Here is a 22,839-nt window from a genome sequence, read left to right on the forward strand (position 1 = left end):
TGCAATATACGTTTTCTCCATCTTGCATAACAATCATTGGCAACTAAATCAGTCACATGGAGCATACATAACTTAAACTACTTCAAGTGTGTATGCATTTTCACCACAGTGCTGCTATGTGCCCACTCACTCTACCTTTTTTTCCTTCTTGCCTTGAAGTAACTCCTAAGACACACTCAATCAATTACCAAAAGTGGATATAAACTACAAAACTATTCGTGTTCTTTTCGCAAAGACACCAAACAAAGTGTTACTAGTTACTACATTCTCTTATATATATAGTACTTAGTTTTTTTTTTCAATGAAAACTAACCAAGAAAGCTTTCTCAGAGATGGATAGCCTTTCATTTGAAGGTGTTCATTATGGTATTGTGAGTCAAATGAGTTTCATTTGGCAACAAACTAGGGTGCCTCTTGTTGTTCCAATGCTGAAAATATTAGTCTTTTTGTGTTTGGCTATGTCAATTATGCTTTTTGTGGAGAGAGTTTATATGGGTATAGTCATTGTTTTTCTTAAGCTGTTTGGTCATAAACCAGAGAAACATTACAAATGGGAGCCACTTATGGATCGTGATATTGAGCTTGGAAACTCTTGTTTTCCTATGGTTTTGGTTCAAATCCCAATGTATAATGAAAAAGAGGTATATATACATCACTATAAAAAGTAGTATAAATAAATAAAATGTTATTTTGACGGATATAAATTTCTCTGTAGCACCGACACCTTTGAAAAAAGACGTGTCTCTGTCTGAAACTGACACTGACAATTGTGATTACATTTAATTTATTTATTTTTCAAATTATTACTGGTGTCCACGTGTCAGTGTCGGTGTCGTGTTTCTAGTGTCCGTGCTTTGTATTAAATTTTTCTATGGTATTTTGTGGTTACTGTTCCATTGGTTGCAGGTGTATCAGTTATCAATTGGAGCTGCATGCGGGTTATCATGGCCATCTGATAGAATTATTATTCAAGTTCTTGATGATTCAACAGATCCAATAATTAAGGTTTTGAAATCATTACAATGCTGATAATATAAAAAAAATATGTTACTAACTAATTAAGATTTTTTTTGTTTGTTTTTATGAAAATGCAATAGAATATGGTGGAGGTGGAATGTGAGAGATGGAGAAGGAAAGGCTTAAACATAAAGTATGAGATAAGAGAAAACAGAAACGGTTACAAAGCTGGTGCACTCAAAGAAGGAATGAAGCATAGTTATGTTAAACTTTGTGACTATGTTGCCATCTTTGATGCTGATTTTCAACCTGAGTCTAACTTCCTTTGGCGCACCATTCCGTTCCTCGATCAAAATCCACAAGTTGGATTAGTCCAAGCTCGATGGAAATTCGGTAATTTCACTCGTCGCTTCTAATATTTAATTAATTGTGATGCACTGATAGTGACGGTGTAAAGATATTTTCAATATGCATCAAATCATGTTTGCAGTTAATGCTGATGAATGCTTGATGACAAGAATGCAAGAGATGTCTTTGGACTATCATTTCCTTGTGGAGCAAGAAGTTGGATCCTTAACTCATGCTTTCTTTGGTTTCAATGGTAATACCGCTCGGAAGATCTAGTAAACTGCATTAGAAGAATCAGTCATGTAAGATTAGTAGATGATAATGTTGATGATTATGATATTGTGCATGCAGGCACAGCTGGTGTTTGGAGAATTTCAGCACTAAATGAAGCCGGTGGATGGAAGGATCGTACGACAGTCGAAGATATGGACTTGGCAGTAAGAGCTAGTCTCAAAGGATGGAAATTTGTGTACCTTAGTGACCTCAAGGTATCTTCCATTATAATCCATAACTTTAACATTTTTTATAACCTTGAACACATGCCGTCTTTAAGGACCTGCAAGGCAGACAACTGCACATGATCTAAAATTTGTCACGATTAAACCGAACTAAACAGAATCTCATAAATGTTTGTCAAATTTAAAACGTGGTTAAATAGGGTCTATATCTGTTTTGTCACGATTAAGCTGCATCTCTAAAAACTTAAAATGACTCTGCTTGAACCTGTAACTAGTTAATCATTTACCTACAATGAGATTTGTTTGAACATGTAGGTGAAAAGTGAATTGCCAAGTACCTTCAAAGCCTACCGTTATCAGCAACATAGATGGTCATGTGGTCCAGCTAATCTTTTCAGAAAAATGGCGATGGAAATCATAAGAAACAAGGTATGCAATTTTCTCTAGCTAATCAGATCATTATTATTATTGGTATTCTAATTCAATTCTTACCATATGATGCAGAAAGTCACCATGTGGAAGAAATTTTATGTGGTTTATAGTTTTTTCTTTGTGAGAAAGATCATAGCTCATGTAGTCACATTTACATTCTACTGCGTCATTTTGCCTGCAACTGTTTTAGTTCCAGAAGTAGAAGTTCCAAAATGGGGTGCTGTCTATATACCTTCAATCATCACACTTCTTAATGCTGTTGGAACACCAAGGTAAAATTAATTAATTAAGCATTTCACTACTGTTGAGAAAATTTTGTTTAAGTAACTTAATAATTTTCATGCAACTCTTTTGTAGGTCATTCCACTTGATAATATTGTGGATACTTTTTGAAAATGTCATGTCAATGCATAGAACAAAGGCAACACTTATAGGTTTGTTTGAGGCAGGTAGAGTAAATGAATGGGTTGTTACCGAGAAATTAGGCGATGCTCTTAAAACAAAATCGGGCGGCAAAGCGGCCAAAAAGCCTCAAATCAGGTTCAATGGAAGGTAATGTTTTCTACTCTAAAAACGAGAATAGTTTATATCTGGGTTGGAGTATTCCTTATACTTACGAGTTAATATGCTCTTATTTTTCTAGGCTTCATTTCCTCGAACTTGGCGTCGGAGCTTACCTATTTTTGTGTGGATGCTATGATCTTGCCTTTGGGAAGAATCACTTTTTCATATATCTTTTTCTGCAATCTATTGCCTTCTTTGTTGTGGGGATTGGCTATGTTGGCATCTATGTTCCCAGTTCTTAAAGGAACTCACTCTTGAATGCGCGCATCGTGTGTGAGTGTTGTAAACTTCATAATATTGAGTTTGGTTCTTACTGATGAAAAACGAAACGTCTCAAAGTCTGTGATTTGGCGTCGCAATCGACTATACAAAGGAACATAATGTAGTAATAGTAGTAGTAGCTTCTTCTGCTTCAGCTACCATTGTTTTAATATCTTAAATTATTTTACAGCAATTATTTGTAATATTTTATCAAAGAAATAGACAAGAAATACAAAAGAAACAAAAGTAGTTTGTTTGTTCGTTGCTTGCTTGAAATGGCTTAGAAAGAAACATTACTAATCAAATTGGAAAATTGGAATAGAAGCAAGATGAAATAGCTTATGCTTCCCTCCTTCCCTACTATGCTAAGAAAGTTAGAAAAATGAATTTCAATTAAAAGAAAAACAAGGAATTGATGGAAGATTCATATTATGACATTTCATTAGGATCATTACTGGAAAATTATATGAATTGTTAAAGAGTATGATTGTTTGGAGTTAAATGTGTTTGAATTTCAACCTAAAAGCTATTTCAAAAAATGAGGTAGTCCAAACACTTTCGTACATCCAAGAGCCATGAACTTCAGCAATGTGGGACTCGAACACAACTTCAACAACACAAATACAACTTTAACATCCACCGTCACACTTAGCGTAAGTGTAAGTCTAATTTCCACCTTGCAATCTTTAATCCAATATGATATCATATTAAATGAGTTTAGATCTCATTTCAAAAGGTAGCTCAAATGATAAGGTTTGTCCAAACAAATTTATACATTCAACTATCTGAGAACTCCAAACAGCTTCAGTACCACTGTCATGCTTAGCGCGAGTCTTGTGCTCAATTCCTTCATTTGCATTCATTAACTCAGATCTAATATCATATTAAATGAGTTTGAATCTTATCCCTAAAGTTACTTCAAAAGATGAAGTGTTCAAATATATTTATATATATTCAACAATCTAGAAACTCCAAACAACTTTAAAATCCACCTTCATTCGCGTGAGTCCTAGGTCCAATTCCTACATTGTAATTCTTAATCTAATTAAAATACCATGTAAAAATGCGCTTGAATATCATCTCACAATATAGCTAAAAGGATGAGGTGACCAAATACATTTCTATATCCAACAATCTTGAAACTCCAAACAATTTCAATAGTTGGCCTCGATGCAATTTTGAATATGGGTAAAAACGAGTCAACGGGTGCATATAATAGAGCTTCCATATTCACACGAGAAAATTACGCATATTGAAAAAATTGTATGTACGTGCATCTTATGTCAATAGATAAATTACTTTGGGTTGCTATCGAAGATGATACTTTTATTTCTAAAAATATGGTCGATGGAATTTCTATTAAGAAAGCTCCCAAGGATGAAAATGATGAAGAAACTAAAATGGTGTCTTACAATATGAAAGAAAGGAATATACTGATATCCGCCTCGAGCGCTAAGATAAAATTTTCAATTTTGCATAGTAAAATATCTAAAAAATGTGGGATGTACTTCAGGTTCTCCATGATGGAGATGAGATGAAGATGTTAAAAAAAACACTTTAATGGAGCATGAGTTCGTCCGTATATAATCCGGAAAATATTTGACTTCTATGCACATGTGTTTCTCTCATATATTCAACTAGCTAGAAAATTTAGGTAAGACTGTCTAATTAAAATTGTGATAGTAAAATCCTAAGATCTAGTGAAGGAATTTAAGAAGGGTTTTTAAAAAATTTATCCTTTTAACCAAACAATTTCGACGAATAGATTTTAATTAAATTATTAATCACAAATCAAACATTGAGATTATCAAAATTTGGCTAAGTTTGATTCAAAAATAATCATTTGTCTCCATTTGCTAAGTACTAGTATTATATTTGAAGACATCTAGATTTTTCACACTTAGCCTTTCTTTTCCTTTGGGATAAGCACACTTTTTTTTTCCTGGTCAGCCAGCATATCTTATTCTTCCCATGTCTTCCACCCCCTATATAAGATCTTTAGTTGAATTTGTGAATTATATTAACAATTTAACACATTGTTTAGCCTTGTAAAAAGAGTAAAAGGAAATTTGTAAGCTATTAAAAACTGAACTAGTGAGAATCATTTGTCTACCATTTTATAAATATTTTTCTTTCTACCACGAAAGTTCTTCTTGACCGAATCAATAATTAGCTTTCAAGTAGATGATCTTCTAAATTTGGCTCTTACCGATTATTCTAAAAGCAAAATAAATTTTTATCAATAATGAATGGATAATGTTCGATGCCGCTTTAAAAAAAGTTTATTTAAATTTCTAAATTATTTTTCAAAATATATATTTTTAATTCCAAAATCAACTCAAAATTTCTCAAGATGATTTTGATGTTTTATAAATTCTCTCTATTTTTTTTAGTAAAACTTGTAACGAAGTACATTAATATTTCTCCTTCTATGACTGATTCTTCTAATTTCTAATACAGTTTACTCGATCTTCGAAATTGTATTACCATTGAAACCAAAGAAAGCATGAGTTAGTGATCCAACTTCTTGCTCCACAAGGAAATAATAGTCTAATGACATATCTTGCATTCTTGTCATTAAGCATTCATCAACATTAATTGTTATGCACGCAAAACAATTAAATTAATATCAGAAGTGACCAGTCAAATTATATAACTTCCATCGAGCTTGGACTAATCCAAGCTGTGGATTTTGATCCTGGAACAAAATAGTGCATCAAAGAAAAATAAGTTAGTTTTGCAATTTATCTTTCCTTTACTATTATAATTTACAATTAAGCCATTTGAACATATGTTTGTACTAGATCAAAATATTTTGCTTAACTAGTAGACTTTTCTTATTGTAAAATTTTTTATCTATTTTTGTATACACATTTTATTAGTTCATCTAATGGTCAACATTGATGCCACATCTCCAGAACAACGGGGTTTTATCCATGGTAGACATATCCATGACTACAATGCTTTGGCATCGGAGGCTTTCAATATGCTTGACTCTAAAGTTTGGTGTGGGAATTTGGCTTTCAAGGTGGACATAACAAAGGCTTTCGATACGTTTGATTGGCGCTTCTTGTTGAAAGTCCTCCAAAAGTTTGGTTTTAATAGCAAATTTTGTGAGTGGATTAACATTATCCTCAATTCTGCAAATCTGTCTATCAACATCAATGGTGCTCTTAGTGCTTTTTCAAGTGCTCCCGCGGTGTTCGACAGGGCGATCCGCTGTCCCCGTTACTTTTTTGTCTCGCAGAAGAGGTTCTTAGCAGACTGCTCAATCAAGTAGTTTCTTCTCATAAGCTGGAATTAATCAAGGGGCCTAACAACTCTCTGGTGCCGTCTCACATCTTGTACGCGGACGACATTCTCATTTTTTGTAAAGGTAAAATTTCAAATGTCAGAACTCTCATCTCCACTTTTCAGGCATATGCTGCAGTCTCGGGACAAGTGGTTAATTGTGACAAATCCTTCATTTTTGGAGGTGCTATGTCTAGTTCCAAGCTTAATATCATGGCTGATCTATCGGGTTTCAAGATAGGTTCTCAGCCTTTTTCCTACCTTGGCGTCCCGATTTTTAAAGGTAAACCGAGAGCTGTGTTTTTACAACCTATAGCAGACAAAATCATAAATAAACTGTCTTCATGGAAAGGTTCTCTGCTGTCCTTTGCTGGTAGGGTGGAATTAGTGAAGTCCTCTATTCAAGGGATGTTATCTGATAGCATGTTCATTTATTCGTGGCCGATTTCTCTTATTCGTCGTCTGGAGCGTGCGGTTAAGTGTTTTATTTGGAGTGGTGCAGGGGCGGTTCTAGAGCCCAGCTAGCCCGGGCACGCGCCCGGGCTTTATCCCGGGCTCAACCCCTATTTTCTTTGTACTCCTCTAACTTAATAGTCGATTTTTAGAGAAAACTATAGGCAAAATTAATAAAAAAATAGGGTGTAAAAATTAAAATAGATGAATAATTAGTAGGGTAAATCTTTTGCCCAGGCTGTCTAAAATTCCTAGCTCCGCCACTGGAGTGGTGATTCCAATAAAACCAAAGTGGTTACCGTGGCTTGGAGTGATATGTGTCTTCCTACTGATGAAGGCGGCCTCGGGCTGCGATCTTTAGTTAAGCTTAATGAAGCTTCGAATCTTAAGCTGGCTTGGGATCTTCTTTCTTCTTCGGATTCCTGGGCCATCCTTATGAGGCAGAGAGTTATGAGAAAACACAAGATCATTAATCATCATATCTTCTCTTCCATTTGGTCTAGCGTCAAATCGGAGATGCCCTCTGTTCTTGCTAACTCTTCTTGGTGCCTGGGCAACGGTAAGGATATTAGCTTATGGTATGCTAATTGGTGTGGTGCGCCGCTGTTTAGTAGCTTCACTGACCCGACGTCGATTAAGGATCAAAAGGTAAGCAGTATCATTGTTAATGGCAATTGGGACTTTTCTAAAGCTGACACTATCATTCCTCCTTATATGCAAGTGCAAATCTCTAAATGTCACATTCCTATATAGCCCTTGCAGGATAGGCGTGTTTGGTCTCACTCTCAGTTTGGTGATTTATCTGCAAAGCTTGCGTATGAGTTTAAGCGGCTTAACGGTAATCGGAAGGAGTGGTGGCGGTGGATTTAGGCCAAATCTATACCTCCGTCAAAATCTTGTTTGGTTTGGAGACTTTTGCATCGGAAGGTGCCAACGGATGAGCAATGGAGACGTCGGAATTTCTCTATGGTTTCCAAATGTGGCTTGTGTTGTGCAGCAGAAGAAACCGATCAACACCTTTTTTTCGATTGTGAATATGCCTCTTGCCTTTGGAAATGGCTGCAAAACATTCTCAACCTTCCCTTTCCTATCTCCGGATGGCCCGACATTTGGAGCATTTGTAGAAGGTCGTTTTCTGCCCAATGCAAAACGCTCTCGACAGCGGCTTTCATTTTCATCTTCAATGCAATTTGGATGGCTAGGAACAAGGTTAGATTCCATAACATGTTCTGTTCTATTTCTTCCTCCATTTCTTATATTCTTGACGATGTCTCCTTAGCGGGGAATTGTTCCTCTGTTAGTTCTTATATCAACATGGAAGATTTTATGATTATCAAGAGTTTCGATGTCTCTATCCGTCCGCCTAGAGCTCCGAATATATTGGAGGTTATTTGGAAGCCCCCTCCTAATGATTGGTTCAAAATTTATTGTGACGGGGCTGCCACTTTATCGGGTCTATCTGGTTGTGGTGGGATAGCTAGAAACAGTGATGGTGTTTTTTTGGGAGCATTCGCATCTTGTTTGGATGGAGCCAATTCTCTCACGGCCGAACTCTATGGTGCTATCCTAGCAATTGAATTCGCCTTTGTGAGAAATTGGAATAATATTTGGTTAGAGACGGACTCAACCGCAGTTGTCAAAGCTTTCAATTCTCCGCATAAGGTTCCTTGGCAAGTTAGAAATAGATGGTTGAATTGCATCAATATTGTTACTAATTGGAATTTTTTGGTTTCTCATATTTTTAGGGAAGGGAATAGTTGTGCGGATGCCCTTGTCAATCATGAGCTAACTTTACCTGATTATACCTTTTTTTCTTCCATTCCTTCCTTCTTAAGGGCGGATTTTGTTAAGAACAGGCTCGGTATGCCGTTCTTTAGATTTGTGTCGTTTTGATAGGGTTTTGACTTGGCTCCCCTATCTTTTTGTAACAGCTTCTTTTTATTAATATACCCTCATTTAAAAAAAAAAAACATTGCCCCTCATCAACACCTTACCCTATAATTCAACATTTTTACCGCATTCCAATTTCTAAAATATAAGTACAATCCAAATTCAATAAAATTTTAATTTTTAAAGCAATTTTAAAATATAATTTATAATAAATACCAAAATTAATGTTTTGTAAAAATACACAGCATTATTTGGATAATTTCGTATGAATGAACTAAATAAACTTGATTCACATTTCGATCCTCTTTTCCTCTACCCCAGTGATTCTTCCCCTCTTTAATTCTTCAATGTCGAACCAATAACAATAAATTAAGTATAAACCCCAACCACCGTTCACCGCCACCGACCATGAGAGTCTCATCTCCTCCGGCGGCGTCGCCTCATCTCGACGACCACCGCATTTCCACCACCGGCTACCGCGATGCCGAGTCTCTCTTCCGCTCTAAGCCCATTGCCGAGATCCGAAACACCGAATCCGCCACTCGTAAACAGATCGACGATAAAAAAGAGGAGCTTCGTCAACTCGTCGGTAACCGTTACCGTGATCTCATAGACTCCGCCGACTCCATCGTCAACATGAAATCTTCATGCAATGCGATTTCCGCCAACATCACCGCAGTTCACGATCACATCCGTTCGCTTTCTCAATCTCAATCGCAATCGCAAACCAAACTCCATTCGCAGTCCCGAGCCTGGACATACGGAATTGCTTGCCGTGTGAAGTACCTTGTTGATACGCCGGAGAATATTTGGGGTTGCCTTGATGAAGGTATGTTCCTTGAGGCTGCTTCGCGTTACTCGCGCGCGAAGCACGTGCATCAACGCTTGTATAATGATTCTGATGAGCATAAGAACAAGATCTTGTCCAATTTTCCTCTTCTTCAGCATCAGTGGCAGATCGTCGAGAGTTTTAGGGCTCAGATCTCACAGCGTAGCCGTGACCGCTTGCTGGATCGTGGTCTCCCCATTGATGCTTATGCTGATGCCCTTGCTGCTGTAGCTGTTATTGACGAGTTTCAGCCGGAGAAGGTAATTTTGCTATTTATTATCAGTCTTAATTGGGATTTTGGGTTGGGGATGGGGCGTTAGAGTGTGTTTAGTTGTTTAGAACTTGTGAATTTATGTGATTAGAGCAATGTTGTCACTTGTTATAGTTAAGGGGAATTGAAATAGATTGCCATTGTTTAGCTGTAATATTGCGAAGTGTTATTTTCCCCGATCTTCGATTGAACCACTGGGTTTGAGGCCTGTTTAGTTTGTTAGGTGCATAGGTTTTAGTTTGATGGGTATACTCCTTAGTCTGATTTGTTGACGGAAAACAGGTATAGTTGTGGAGTTATTTTGGGGTTGGATTTGAGGATTTGGTTGGAGATGGTGTGCCTATTGGCAGTTTTCTTAGATTTTAGATATTGTGAATTTTCAATGTCGGCAGTTGCTTAATTCTTCTTCGTTTGGTGGGTATAAACTGTTTTGTTGATGAAAAACAGGTGTTGGATTTGTTTCTAGAATCAAGGAAGTCGTGGATATCACAAGTTTTGGGTAATGCTGGTGCCGGTGATGATTCCTCTTTGGTGGTTTCTGTCTTGTGTGATGTGTTGGGAATAATTCAGGTCAGCGTGGGTCAGGTGGGTGAGTTGTTTTTGCAAGTGTTGAATGATATGCCCCTTTTCTACAAAGTCATTCTGGGATCTCCCCCTGCTTCACAATTGTTTGGTGGGATTCCAAATCCTGATGAGGAAGTTAAGCTTTGGAAGTCATTTAGAGATAAGCTGGAATCGGTTATGGTAATGCTTGACAAACGTTACATTGCTGATACTTGTTTTGCTTGGTTGAAGGAATGTGTAAATAAGATAAGTGGAAGAAATTTGATTGATGCCATTGGCAGTGGCCAGGAGCTTGCCTCTGCTGAGAAATCAATAAGGGAGACAATGGAAAGTAAACAAGTTCTACAGGGGAGTTTGGAATGGCTGAAAAGTGTTTTCGGATCTGAGATTGAGTTGCCTTGGAGTAGGATTCGGGAACTCGTTTTGGAAGATGATTCTGATCTTTGGGATGAGATATTCGAGGACGCTTTTCTTGGTAGAATGAAAGCAATCATTGACTTGAGATTCAGGGAGCTAACTGGCACTGTTGACGTGGTGAACACAATTTCTGCAGTAGTTGACTCTTTCACCAAACAGATTGATGGTCAGCTGTACTTGACCAGACCTTATACAGCGGGTGGTGTTTGGTTTCTAGAATCCAATGCCAAAAAAACTGGAGTTGCTTCTGGGTTCAAAGTCCACCCTGAAGAGAACGAATTTATGTCTTGTCTTAATGCCTATTTTGGTCCTGAAGTAAGCCGAATCAGGGATGCAGTTGACATTTCATGTCAGAGCATCCTGGAGGATCTATTAAGTTTCTTAGAATCTCCGAAGGCCTCCCAAAGATTAAAGGATCTAGCACCATATCTGCAAAGTAAATGTTATGAAAGTGTGTCTTCTATATTGATGGCATTGCAAAAAGAACTTGACAGTTTATATGGCTCAATGGAAAGTGGTGACAAGGAGGTATCAACAACTGTTACTGTTGAAAAATCCCTTTTCATTGGGAGGTTATTGTTTGCATTCCAAAACCATTCTAAACATATACCCTTGATACTTGGTTCTCCCAGATTTTGGGCCAGTGGGAATGCATCTACAGTTGGGAAATTACCATCTCTGGTGAAACATTCTCGTTTTGGATCTGATTCTGCTATCTGTGATAGTCCAGGAAGACAAACAAGCCTTGGCTCTAAAAGGCAAAATTCTTCTGCCACAGCTGCCTTGTTTGGAGCAAGAGAAGGTGCAAGCCCTGAATTAGAAGAACTGAATAAGACTATAGGGGATCTTTGCATAAGAGCCTACAACTTGTGGATACTATGGATGTCAGATGAGCTTGCTGTTATTGTCTCTCAGGATCTTAAACAAGATGATGCCTTAACTTTGAGCACGCCTGGGAGGGTAAGTTTTGTTTTCCCTGTTGTTTTATTCATTTTTCCATGAATTTTTCTTATGATTATATCTCATTATTAGTTTTCCTCTAACCGATCTTTAGTTTTTGGAGAACCGTTATCTTCTAATTCTAAGAACTTGTTTGTTGCTTTTTAATATTATTTAATAATAAAATAGACCAAAGCAGACTGATCCGTTTCAATATTCTTTTTCTCAGCCATCATGAAAACTGACCAAATCTCAATCCTATTACTGTCACCATCTTTGAGAATCATGATAAGGAATTGAGCAAGCATCATATCCAAATATTTAGACTTTTATTGTAAAGATTGTTTTGAATCAGTTGAGAATAATTGCATTATTTATACAACATGCTATTCAATCAGTTTCCTTTCAGAACCATATTTTTGGAAAATATATATTTTTTTGGCTTTACCGTTCTTTCAAGCTTTCATTGCTCTCAAACCATACAGTGAAGTGGAGAACCTTCCTTAAGTTTAGTGGTGTTACTTGGCAATGGAAAGAGCTACCACTGAAATACCAATTAGATAAGTGATATATACATATTTATATGAGAAGGGATCAACTTAGTCCAGCATAGAGTTACTCTGCTTAATAACTTGTGATAAACATTATATTTTATCAATCCAACTGTTGATTTAAAAGTTTTTAGTGAGTAGATCACGTCCACAAATTTTTCCAAATTTCGCTTGATTTAATTTATTCTAGCAGTTAGAAATTTGCTGAGATTAGTCACGTTAAGATCAGAACAATTGAAATGAATTGAAAACTTGTTAAGAAAGTACATGTTCCCTTTGATACTCTGCTTTATGATTTATAAACTATGAATGTTATGGGTTTTGAATCTTTAACCTTCATCCCGTGTTTCTTTTGGAAAAGATATTAGATATTAAGATGATATTGAAAACTTTGCTTTCAAGGGATTTATTGGAAATTTAGTTTTTGTTAGAGCTCAATAGCATTAGTTTGTGCTTCTAGCAAACCATATATTCTAGGATAAGTCCTGGCTGTTATAAAGCTTTAGTGATGCCAACTTAGTTATCATTATAGTTCTTTATTGCCAGTGTCGACATCATCATTTCTTTCTCTATATGGAAACTTACCTTACTCCTTCTAAAACTCATGGGCTTTCAATATTGAAGTAGATATTTTGTTTACCTTTTGAAAGGGTAGTAGGTGCCATTAAAGTGTAATGTTATTATCATTGCTAATGTGTTTGCTACTACTACTACTACTATTCATTTATCGACTACTCTGTCGGTGATATAAAAAACCAAGATCTTATAGCCTTTTTAATGTAGAAGTTTTTCACGTTTTTGTTTACTGAACAGGGATGGGAGGATATTGCAGTCAAGCAAGATCAGTCTGATGAGAACCAATCGGAGATGAAAATATCTCTTCCATCTATGCCTTCTCTATATATAATCTCATTTCTATTTAGAGCATGTGAAGAAGTTCACCGAGTTGGAGGTCACGTACTTGACAAGAAGATTTTGCATAAACTTGCATCAAGATTATTGGAAAAGGTAGATTTTCTGTGGATGTGTTAGTTCATTTGATCTTCATGTCCACCAGCGTGGCTGTGTTTTATCCCCAGCCTTTCCTTTTGGTTACGATTATTTTCTAGAAAATGAATTATCATTGAAGAAAAAGGAGTAAACGATGGAGGGGATTATATCGTAAAATTAATAGAATACAAAAAACACAATAATGAAAAGTGAACTAAGAATGCAGCAATGGCCGCATAATCACTACGATTTTTCTTTCTGTTACCCTACTGTTGTTATCTTACCTTCTGGTGGTTTGAACAGTCATGTTTGCCCCATTAAACTGATATGATATTTGAATGTCTTTGTAATTGTGGATCCCCAAGTTAAGAATATATAGAATGGAAATAATTTTTAAATCTTTGATCAATTTCTGGTAGAAAATATAGTTGATGATCTTGGATTAACACATCCATCGTCAAGTTTTAGAACTACTCTGGAATTGTGATCCGTGATGCTGAGATTTCAGAGTAATGGAGATACTCATAATGTTCTCAAAGTCATATTGTTCCCCCTTATTAAGATCAATGTAAATGAGCTATTGAAGCACTTGAATGAATTATGAGTAAGTGGCAAAAATAACTGCAAAATAAAAAGATTCAGTTTCAATGAGGCCCTCTATGCAGCAAACGAGGGATTATCAAGTAAATGTCTATTTGCTTGACTTCTTGTACATCTGTATATACAATGACTGTTTTATCATGCAGGTGGTTGGAATCTTTGAGGCCTTCCTTTCCACTGAAGTGGCTGATACTCATCAAGTGACAGAAAAAGGAGTCTTGCAGCTTTTGTTAGATGTCAAATTTGTCATTGATGTTCTCTCTGGTGGTGATTCTAATTCGGTTGGGGAATTATCAAGTAACCCAAAGGCAAAGCCATCTCTCAGAAGAAAGCAAGGCCAAAATTTGACAATCTCAGCCATTAGAGAACGGTCGAATCAGTTGTTAAACCGGCTTTCTCAAAGACTGGATCCTATAGACTGGCTTACGTAAGCTTCTAATTTATTCTGTTGGTTTTTCTTTCTTTGTTTATTTAGCAATGACAGTACATCAGAAGGACCATCTGGAGCTCAATTCACGGTGGCTTATAGAATAATAACTAAATTAGGGGAAATGAAGAAAAAAGACTGATTGTAGACTGTAGTGTCTGTTTCTTGCGCAAAATTTTAAAACAGTGCTGGGCGATAGTTTTTCCTTATAGTGATTTTGTGCTGTCATCTCAAGTCTTCCTCTTTTAATCTGACAATGATTTCTTATCTACATGTGTAAAGGTATGAGCCGTATCTTTGGGAGAATGAGAGGCAGTCATATCTACGACATGCTGTCCTTTTTGGTTTCTTTGTGCAACTTAATCGAATGTACACAGATACTGTTCAGAAACTGCCTACTAATTCAGAATCTAATACTCTGAGGTGTTCTACAGTTCCCCGGTTTAAGTACCTCCCCATCAGGTCAGTTTGATCTTGTAATTTATTTTTTTTCTTTGTCCATCTTTCTACAATGCAAAACTTTTTACCTGCCTTTCTTACCATCATTCTATGTATAACTTATTCTAAATCCAATTATTTATTCTGTTGACTGTGAGGCTTTCTATGTTTTTCTTTATTATTTTCCATCTTTTTATCATTTGATATGATATAGTTTCCATAGATAGAGTAGATATACAGCTCAGCTGTAATCCCTCTCAATCCCCATATACTAGGGGTTCCTTTTTTTCCACAGCATATGTATATATACTTTATAATGTATCATTCCTAATTCAATGAGATAAGAAACTCGTCAATTTTAAGTTATTCAATGACTAGTTTTATGGGAGTTTTGTTAAGAAACCTGTTAATGTACAAAAACTAGCAACTAAATGTCTTTTCTTATTTACGAACTTACATCTTAATTTTGGTAAATGCAGTGCTCCAGCATTGTCCTCTAGAGGGCCAAAGAAATCATTCACCCCGTCTTCAAATGAAATCTCTTCTAGAAGTTCATGGAATTCAATTACAAATGGAGAGCTTTCTCAAAAGATAAATTTGGATGACAGCTCAAGTCTTGGGGTGGCAGCACCATTTTTGAAGTCTTTCATGCAAGTAAGTTTCTATTAAATTCTGGTACTATTTTTTGCCTCATTGCAATCTAATGCTGGACACTAATATTTGAATAAAAAAATCACAATATGTTGATACTCTGCAACCTCATGATTTATTAATCATCATATTCATGGCACCACAAAGAACTGTATCGATTTGTGCAGCCATACTAATGTGGACAATTCTTTCTGTCACATGTTGGCTTTATATTTTATACACGTTGGAGTAACTGTTTTACGAAATCTCAATCTGTTAGCCAAATAAATATATGGACTATGAATTGCTCATGATATGAAAAATGCCTCAGTTATTTTATTTGGAGTTTATTGTTGCAATATTCAACATAACTAATAGTAGCCTAGAAAAGATGTACATCAGTAACACCGCCCAATCGACACCTAGTAGCAGTAATATTATTTACTATCAAATTGAATCTGATGTAGAGATAAGAACATTAAAATGTAAGATCACAGAAAGCCTTCAATAAAATGCCATATGAATTTTAGGCTTTGGAGCTATACTGAACTGCCTGTTGAGTTTACAGTTATTGAATTTTGGTTAACCCCACTGGATATAGCATTGAAAATGAAATAGAGAAACGTTTTTGATGCAACCTTGCTATTCTATAGCATTGATATTTGATATAGAGAAAAGTTTTTGATGCAACCTTGCTATTCTATAGCATTGATATTTGATATAGAGAAAAGTATTTGATGCAACCTTGCCATTCCTCCGTTCTCCTCTATACCTCTTCAAAGGCCGCAAAATATTGTTGTCCCATATGAAAGGCAGTAGTACACAAGTAACCTAACTGATTTGAGATTAAATGAAAAAGTAATTAGAGAGAAACCAGTGAAACCTGTGACCCAACCATATAGTGTACCCTTCCACTGCACTATTAAGTAAAAGACGAAATAACACTTTTAGTTTCCGTAATATACTATTCTGATCTCCCAATAAGTTTTCCCAAATTTAAATCTTTAGTTTTGTTTGAATTACAATATTTAACCTTAGAAAATTTGAAGGATTTTATAGAAAGTGAAATTTGAATTTCAGAGGAAAAACGCTTGGAATTTTTAAATTTTAGGTGCAATATGATGTTTTGGTTGGTGGGTCTTGAAACAGAAATTTTGAAGTGTTTTGATCAATTCATACATAATGCTTGAATAGAAAATGAAGATTTTGAGGGTTTAAGATAGAAGAAAATTAACAGAATGCTTGATTGTAACAACTTAAGAAGACAGCTTAAATTTAAGCGAAAACTTTGGGATACCCTAAATCTTTCATCAGCCAGAGTAGAATGCAATTAATTCTAGATAAGAATGTGTCAATTTGAAGATAAGATTCCTCACCCTCTTAACAAACGGAACTTACTATGAGCACTCGTTAATTATTTAATCATCCTTTATGCATCTATTGGATATAGCTTAGCCACCATTAGGCTCTACAGTTTTGATTCTCTTCTGCATGTTTTTATGATACTTGATTCTTTTAATGTTTATTAATATTCAAAGTGCTATAATACTTTTTTTGGCCTCATAGCTGAGGCTGAGCATATGCTTTTAAATTATTTGAAAGCTATCTATTTTGTTCCTGATGTGTTGAGCAAATCTTTCATAGGTTTTAGCAAATTATGAATAACTTTTAATCAGAGTTGTTGATAGAGTTGTTAATCCTGGATAGCGGAGCGGAGCGGCCGACCTCCGGGAATGGGAATAGTGGGAATAGCGGTATCCCAGATAGCGGGATAAATTTTTGTATACTAATAATTATATAAAAACTATAAAACATATGTCATGTAATGCTAAACTAATTTCACAACACTCATAAAATATTTATAAAATCTAATGTCAAACAAAGAACAATGCTTAATCATTCAAAACATATAGATTCAAAACATATAGATTCAAATTCAAACTTAGTACTATGATATGAAAATTCAAGCAAACATAAAAAATCATGTAGCATCATCAAAATATTCCTCAACATCTTCTTCAACATTTTCCTCCAATTCTTCATCTTCAACATCTTCCTCCGATTCTTCATCTTCAACATCTTCTTCAACCTCTTCTACCACCACTTGTTTGTCGTCGTGCCATTAGAAAGAAGAAGAGAGAAGAAGTTTACCAGTAACACCAAGGATGGAAAACGATGGCGGCGGTGAACGATTAGGAGAGAACGACGGAGGCTGGGAAATAGAAATAAAGAGTGAGAGATTAGGGAGAACGACGGCGGCTGGGAAAACGATGGCGGCGGTGAATGTTTACGAGAGTGAGAGATTAGGGCAACGAGATGGAAAATGAGAGTGAGGGAACGAGGATGGAGACGAAGACAAAAACAACGTTTTCTGCTTTTAGAAATTTTAAAATGAGAGGGCAATATAGTAATTTTCCCCAAAAAATTTAAAGAAAAAGAAAGAATGGATCCGGATCCGCTCCGCCCGGGAACGATCCGCGACCCGGTTTCTCGGCTGTAGCGGGCGCTACAGCATCTCCGCCACCGCACCCTGTATCTCGCGCGGGTGGGGGCCGTTCCGCTCCGGAGCGCCGCTATAGCGGCCATAGCGGCCGGGAATGACATCTCTTTTAATTCTAATGCTTTTTGGTTTAGCATTTCATACCTGTCTACTTGACCAAGTAGATGCCACTATGCATTCTTTGCAATTTTAGCTGAAACTCCTAAGCAATACCACCTCACCTGTTACGCAAATGATGTTTATAAAATTGACTGAGTTATTGGTTCCTAAATGCATTTGCATAATGATATTTCACCATTCTTGCGTATATTAAATCTAATTAGAGTGTGCTGTCTAATTGACATGGTTTTGTAGAGACTTGACACAATTTGTTTCTTTTTCTAGGTTGGAAGCAGGTTTGGGGAGAGTACTTTTAAACTGGGATCAATGCTAACAGACGGGCAAGTTGGTATTTTTAAGGATAGATCTGCAGCGGCTATGTCTACATTTGGAGATATTCTACCTGCGCAGGCAGCTGGTCTTCTTTCATCTTTTACAGCTCCTAGATCAGATTCATGATATTGATAACCCAATGATTGAAAAGTACCCCCAGTTGCTCTCTTGCCAAGTCTTATCAGAATGTGTGACGTCTAATATTAAGTTTTCAACACTCCGCTGCTCATACACGGCACTACTGTAATTAGAGAAACATTGAATCATATTTGAAGCTCCGAATATTCAAAATATGCAAAGCAAGTGGATACATATGAGCTGGTGATGAGAATTATTAATAATGTTGACTGCCATGGTTAACATCATTTGGCTTGAAAGAGGCTGTAAGATAAATGTCGGAACTGTAAGCACGAGGAAACTTGAGTACAGTTTGAAGAGAAAAACTAGTGTTTATGGTATAAGCTATATATTCCTATGTTATTTGGTTCAAGGAAGTTGAAATAGGTCATGCTATTGTTAGAGTTGAGAGTAGCTATAGTTTCGTGGTTATAGGTGAGTTATTCTAAGTTTTGGTCTCTCTGTTTATAGTTGATCAAGTTATCATGTATTAGATTTTATATTTCTCAACAAAGGATTTGATTACAGTGTAACTTTGTATTGTAAGCTATTCATTCATTGGACTGAGTTCATATAGGTTTTTTTTTACAAGACTGGTATCGTTCATTTCTAATAATATATAAACGAACTGTGGTTAATGAATTGACAAGACTGAATTCAGAATACAAGTTTTTCTCCACAACTACATGTGGGATTTTTTGGTATTCAGGGCTCACTTACTATATATTAGCTTTTTCATTTTAATTTGTGTGAATAGTTGGAATGATATTTAATAAAAAATTTAAAATTGTTAGAGAGTATGAAAGTTAATTAGAGTGGATGTATTTGTGAAAATAATATTTTGAAAAATTTCAGAAATTTTACAAATGAAATGGGAAACCTAAATGAAAGGGAATTTTTTTAATGCACCCTTTGAATTACTAGGGCACAAGTCAAATACTTTCGGTTTACATTTTTGGATAAATTTTATGCACACACAATTCATTTGTTTTTTAGTTATGCCTCAATTTTGACTTATTTTAGTCTGGAAATGTATTTAGAGTCTCTGAAAATGTACTTCAGAAACTCGTACATGGGAAACATTGGCTTCAAATTCTCGTGTCATCATCTTCTACCTCGCGAACTAGTTTGTACAATTCCATTTATCTCCTAAAATTTTTTACACATTTGATTGCCATAGTTGGAGAAGCAAAATCTCATAAAAGTTTGAGAGAATTTCTTTTCCTGACCCCTACCTTTTTGGTCACCCGTGACGAAACCTAAAAAATATCCCTATTTTAGAAATGCATTTTCAAAGTAATTTTTTTTTTTTTCAAAATTTTCCCAGAATTCGGAAATGCACTTTCGAAAACATCAAATGGGGTGTTTTCGCATTTCCGAAAACTCAAAAATATCCCTACTTCAAAAATGAATTTTCGAAGTAATTTTTTTTTCCAAAATTTTCCCAGAATTCAGAAATGCACTTTCGAAAACATCAAATAGGGGTATTTTCGGAGATTCATTTCCGAAAACACCTATTTTTAGAGGTTTCGAAAGTATACTTTCGAAAAAAGACATGGTGAATTACTGTAACTGCATTCAGAAACTTGGAAGAGCCTTGCTATAAACATTTTTTTGACTTTTCTAACTGCATTCAGAAACTTGGAAGAGCATTGCTATAAACATTTTTTTGACTTTTCAACACATACACTGTGTCTTTCTTAATTTTTAATTCACACATGTTTCCAATCTCTCACTTAATTCACAAAAATAATTCGGGGATGTATGCATACTAAAAGAATTAAAAGAATTTACACTAGGGAGATAAATTTTTTTTTCCATCTTTCTCTTGTATCGTTGGTGTTGGAGTAAAAATATGCATCATTAATTTCAAAAGTTATCAGTAAAACCACAACATCATGAAACTGAAGCTGCAAAAATCATATGAAAACGTTTTTTCAGAACCAAACTCAACATATCCCAAATCAAATAATAACGACAATTTAATACTTTGAACAATTTATCAAGATCCATTCACAACATTGACAAATAAAAAAAAAAAAAAAAACAGAATTACATAGGGGAATTTTTAATTATAACAGTATCTTGTTCCTCTTCTTTATAGTGTGCCAAATTATTCTTTCCTTCACCATGTCTTTCTTCGGAAGTATACTTCCGAATCCTAAAAAATGAGTGTTTTCAGAGATGCATCTCCCTAAAAAAATTTTAAAAAAAAAAATTACTTCAAAAATGTATTTTCGAAATAGGGGTATGTTTGAAAAAAAGTCCTCAAGTTTAATTATTTTACCGTGCAAATGAATAATGAAATAGAAATTTAGTTATCCAATTGGTTGAATTGTAATGGGTCCATAAAAATTCTTGTACAATATATTCAAGCTTTTGTCCATGATTCTTATCCTTTTATTTTTTATTATTGAAATTAGGATCATTTGGAAGTTTCAAATTGCTTGCTTGAAGAGTAGAGACTTTAGTTCTTCTTCTATTAATGTTAGGTACATTCCTATGCCCGTTTCCAAAAAAAAATTATCCGAAGATATTTCCGAAATGTATTTTTAGACTAAATTTAATTATAAATTTGGAACGTGTTTCATAAACAAATGACTTGTGTGCAAAAAAAAAAAGTGTGTCCGAAAATGTAGTTTTGAAAATTAATGAGCATTTTTTATTTTTCATAGAATTCTTTTCTACTTTATAGAATGACTAAGAAATTTCCAAATGAAATAAGTAAGACAAAAATGAATATGTATTTAATTTTCTTATGGAAATTTTTTGTACACCCTTTAATTTTTTTAGGAGTCTCTTGACTAAATTTCAAATTTATTCTCGGAATTTGGAGATGCATTTCAACGCATCACATTTTAAATTTTTAGGAGTGTTTTCGGAGATACATATCCGAAACACTTTTTTTGTCAAGATCAAAGGTGTTGCGGAGATGCATCTCTAAATAAATCCATATTTTTTCGAAGATAAATCTACGAAGTAGGGTTTATACATTTAAATTCACGACAAAAACCCCTTATTCTGTTTTATTGTCAAACTCAACCACCCAAACACCCCAAAACTCCGAAATCTCTACTTTCAAAACTCATTTCAACTAATTTCTATTAATTTCTACTAATTGAAACTAATTTCAACTCCTTATTTCAACAACTCTCAAGGCTCCAAATTTGAGCAAGTTTCTAATAATTCCTTGTTTTACTCTGCATGTGTATAGTAAGTTGTTTAGAATCATTTAAATTTAATAGATTGAAGTGTAACTTGTAAAATGTGGTTGTTTGACTCATAAATTGTGTAAAATTTACAATTTTTGGTGATTTAGGTTGAAGTTTCCAAAAAGTGTCGCAGGTGTTTTCGGAAGTGCATATCCGAAAACACATCTAAGGAGTTTCAGATAAGAACTTCCAAAATTATGTCTGAGATGTTTTTTTTCTTCAAATTTATTCTTATGACTTCCCATACTAGTGAGGATGGTTGGGGAGGCAGCAAGTGCACTAGGATACAAGAGGAAGTAAAGGGGTCAGGGGTGAGGATTAAACATACGCGGTAGGATATGATTTTTTATTCTAGAACAATTTATATATTGTTTTTTATTATTTCAGAACAATTTATTGTGTTTATTATTGTTTATATTTTTTATCATTTTTCGTTTGTGTTTTATTATCATTTTAATCTAATTATATATCAAAACTTTGAAGACTTTTAAAAAAAATCCGAGTCCAAAATTTTGAAATATATATATGCGAAACACCTTTTCTCATGTATTAAAGGTGCTTTTAAAAATCATATTTGAAATAAATACTTTTGTAGTAAGTTTGAATATACATTCCCAAACAGTATTTTGAGATTTTTATAAGTTTATTTCATATATATATATATATATATATATATATATATATATATATATATATATATATATATATATATATATATATATATATATATATATATATATATATATATATATATATATATGAGGAGGGATCAAATTACACCCGAAGAGTTACACCACGAGTTACACTTGTTCAATAACTACATCTCGAAATAATATTTTTTAAATTCAACCGTTGGATTGAAACATAATATCATATAGATCATTCCTATAAAGTTTGAGCTTAATCTATAATGATTTACTATGTCATTGAATAACATCAAAATTAACGTTATATGAAAGCTCATTTTGACGTTAATCTTTGGATATCTTGATGATATAGTAAATCATTATAGATTAAGCTCAAACTTTATAGGTATGATCTATATGATATTATGTTTCAATCCAACGGTTGAATTTAAAAAATATTATTTCGAGATGTAGTTATTGAACGAGTGTAACTCGTGGTGTAACTCTTCGGGTGTAATTTGATCCCTCCTATATATATATATATATATATATATATATATATATATATATATATATATATATATATATATATATATATATATATATATATATATATATATATATATATATAAAGAAATTCCC

At 34.6% G+C, this 22,839-nt stretch overlaps 3 protein-coding genes across 3 annotated transcripts; all 3 read left to right on the top strand.

Moving 5' to 3' along the window:
* The first annotated feature begins 327 nt into the window (after window positions 1-327).
* Window positions 328-3,241, top strand: LOC131614090 (glucomannan 4-beta-mannosyltransferase 9-like). Its single transcript, XM_058885721.1, has 9 exons — window positions 328-641; window positions 907-1,005; window positions 1,098-1,350; window positions 1,448-1,558; window positions 1,657-1,793; window positions 2,079-2,192; window positions 2,268-2,467; window positions 2,553-2,747; window positions 2,839-3,241. Exons 1-9 carry the CDS (start codon window positions 333-335, stop codon window positions 2,999-3,001), a joined length of 1,581 nt encoding a protein of 526 aa, XP_058741704.1. The 5' UTR covers window positions 328-332; the 3' UTR covers window positions 3,002-3,241.
* Window positions 3,242-5,910: 2,669 nt separating this feature from the next.
* Window positions 5,911-8,657, top strand: LOC131651114 (uncharacterized). Its single transcript, XM_058920785.1, has 5 exons — window positions 5,911-6,296; window positions 6,416-6,818; window positions 7,020-7,412; window positions 7,518-7,602; window positions 7,762-8,657. Exons 1-5 carry the CDS (start codon window positions 5,911-5,913, stop codon window positions 8,655-8,657), a joined length of 2,163 nt encoding a protein of 720 aa, XP_058776768.1.
* A 251-nt stretch (window positions 8,658-8,908) lies between these two features.
* LOC131643800 (conserved oligomeric Golgi complex subunit 1-like) lies at window positions 8,909-18,950 on the top strand. The gene is made up of 7 exons (XM_058914121.1): window positions 8,909-9,743; window positions 10,202-11,695; window positions 13,039-13,233; window positions 13,962-14,242; window positions 14,525-14,704; window positions 15,160-15,334; window positions 18,195-18,950. Exons 1-7 carry the CDS (start codon window positions 9,063-9,065, stop codon window positions 18,366-18,368), a joined length of 3,180 nt encoding a protein of 1,059 aa, XP_058770104.1. The 5' UTR covers window positions 8,909-9,062; the 3' UTR covers window positions 18,369-18,950.
* The last annotated feature ends 3,889 nt before the right edge of the window (window positions 18,951-22,839 follow it).

Source organism: Vicia villosa, linkage group LG1, assembly GCF_029867415.1.
Source record: "Vicia villosa cultivar HV-30 ecotype Madison, WI linkage group LG1, Vvil1.0, whole genome shotgun sequence".
NCBI lineage: Eukaryota > Viridiplantae > Streptophyta > Magnoliopsida > Fabales > Fabaceae > Vicia > Vicia villosa.

Bases quoted from the DNA above. Each gene is read 5' to 3' on its own strand.
- LOC131651114 (XM_058920785.1), top strand. From the start codon at position 5,911: ATGGTCAACATTGATGCCACATCTCCAGAACAACGGGGTTTTATCCAT. The intron at 6,819-7,019 runs GTTCTAGAGCCC...TAAAATTCCTAG, and splicing joins TTTGGAGTGGTGCAGGGGCG to CTCCGCCACTGGAGTGGTGA. The intron at 7,603-7,761 runs GTAATCGGAAGG...TGTGTTGTGCAG, and splicing joins TGAGTTTAAGCGGCTTAACG to CAGAAGAAACCGATCAACAC.
- LOC131614090 (XM_058885721.1), top strand. From the start codon at position 333: ATGGATAGCCTTTCATTTGAAGGTGTTCATTATGGTATTGTGAGTCAA. The intron at 1,006-1,097 runs GTTTTGAAATCA...AAAATGCAATAG, and splicing joins CAACAGATCCAATAATTAAG to AATATGGTGGAGGTGGAATG. The intron at 1,351-1,447 runs GTAATTTCACTC...TCATGTTTGCAG, and splicing joins CCAAGCTCGATGGAAATTCG to TTAATGCTGATGAATGCTTG.
- LOC131643800 (XM_058914121.1), top strand. From the start codon at position 9,063: ATGAGAGTCTCATCTCCTCCGGCGGCGTCGCCTCATCTCGACGACCAC. The intron at 14,243-14,524 runs GTAAGCTTCTAA...ACATGTGTAAAG, and splicing joins GATCCTATAGACTGGCTTAC to GTATGAGCCGTATCTTTGGG. The intron at 15,335-18,194 runs GTAAGTTTCTAT...TTCTTTTTCTAG, and splicing joins TTTTGAAGTCTTTCATGCAA to GTTGGAAGCAGGTTTGGGGA.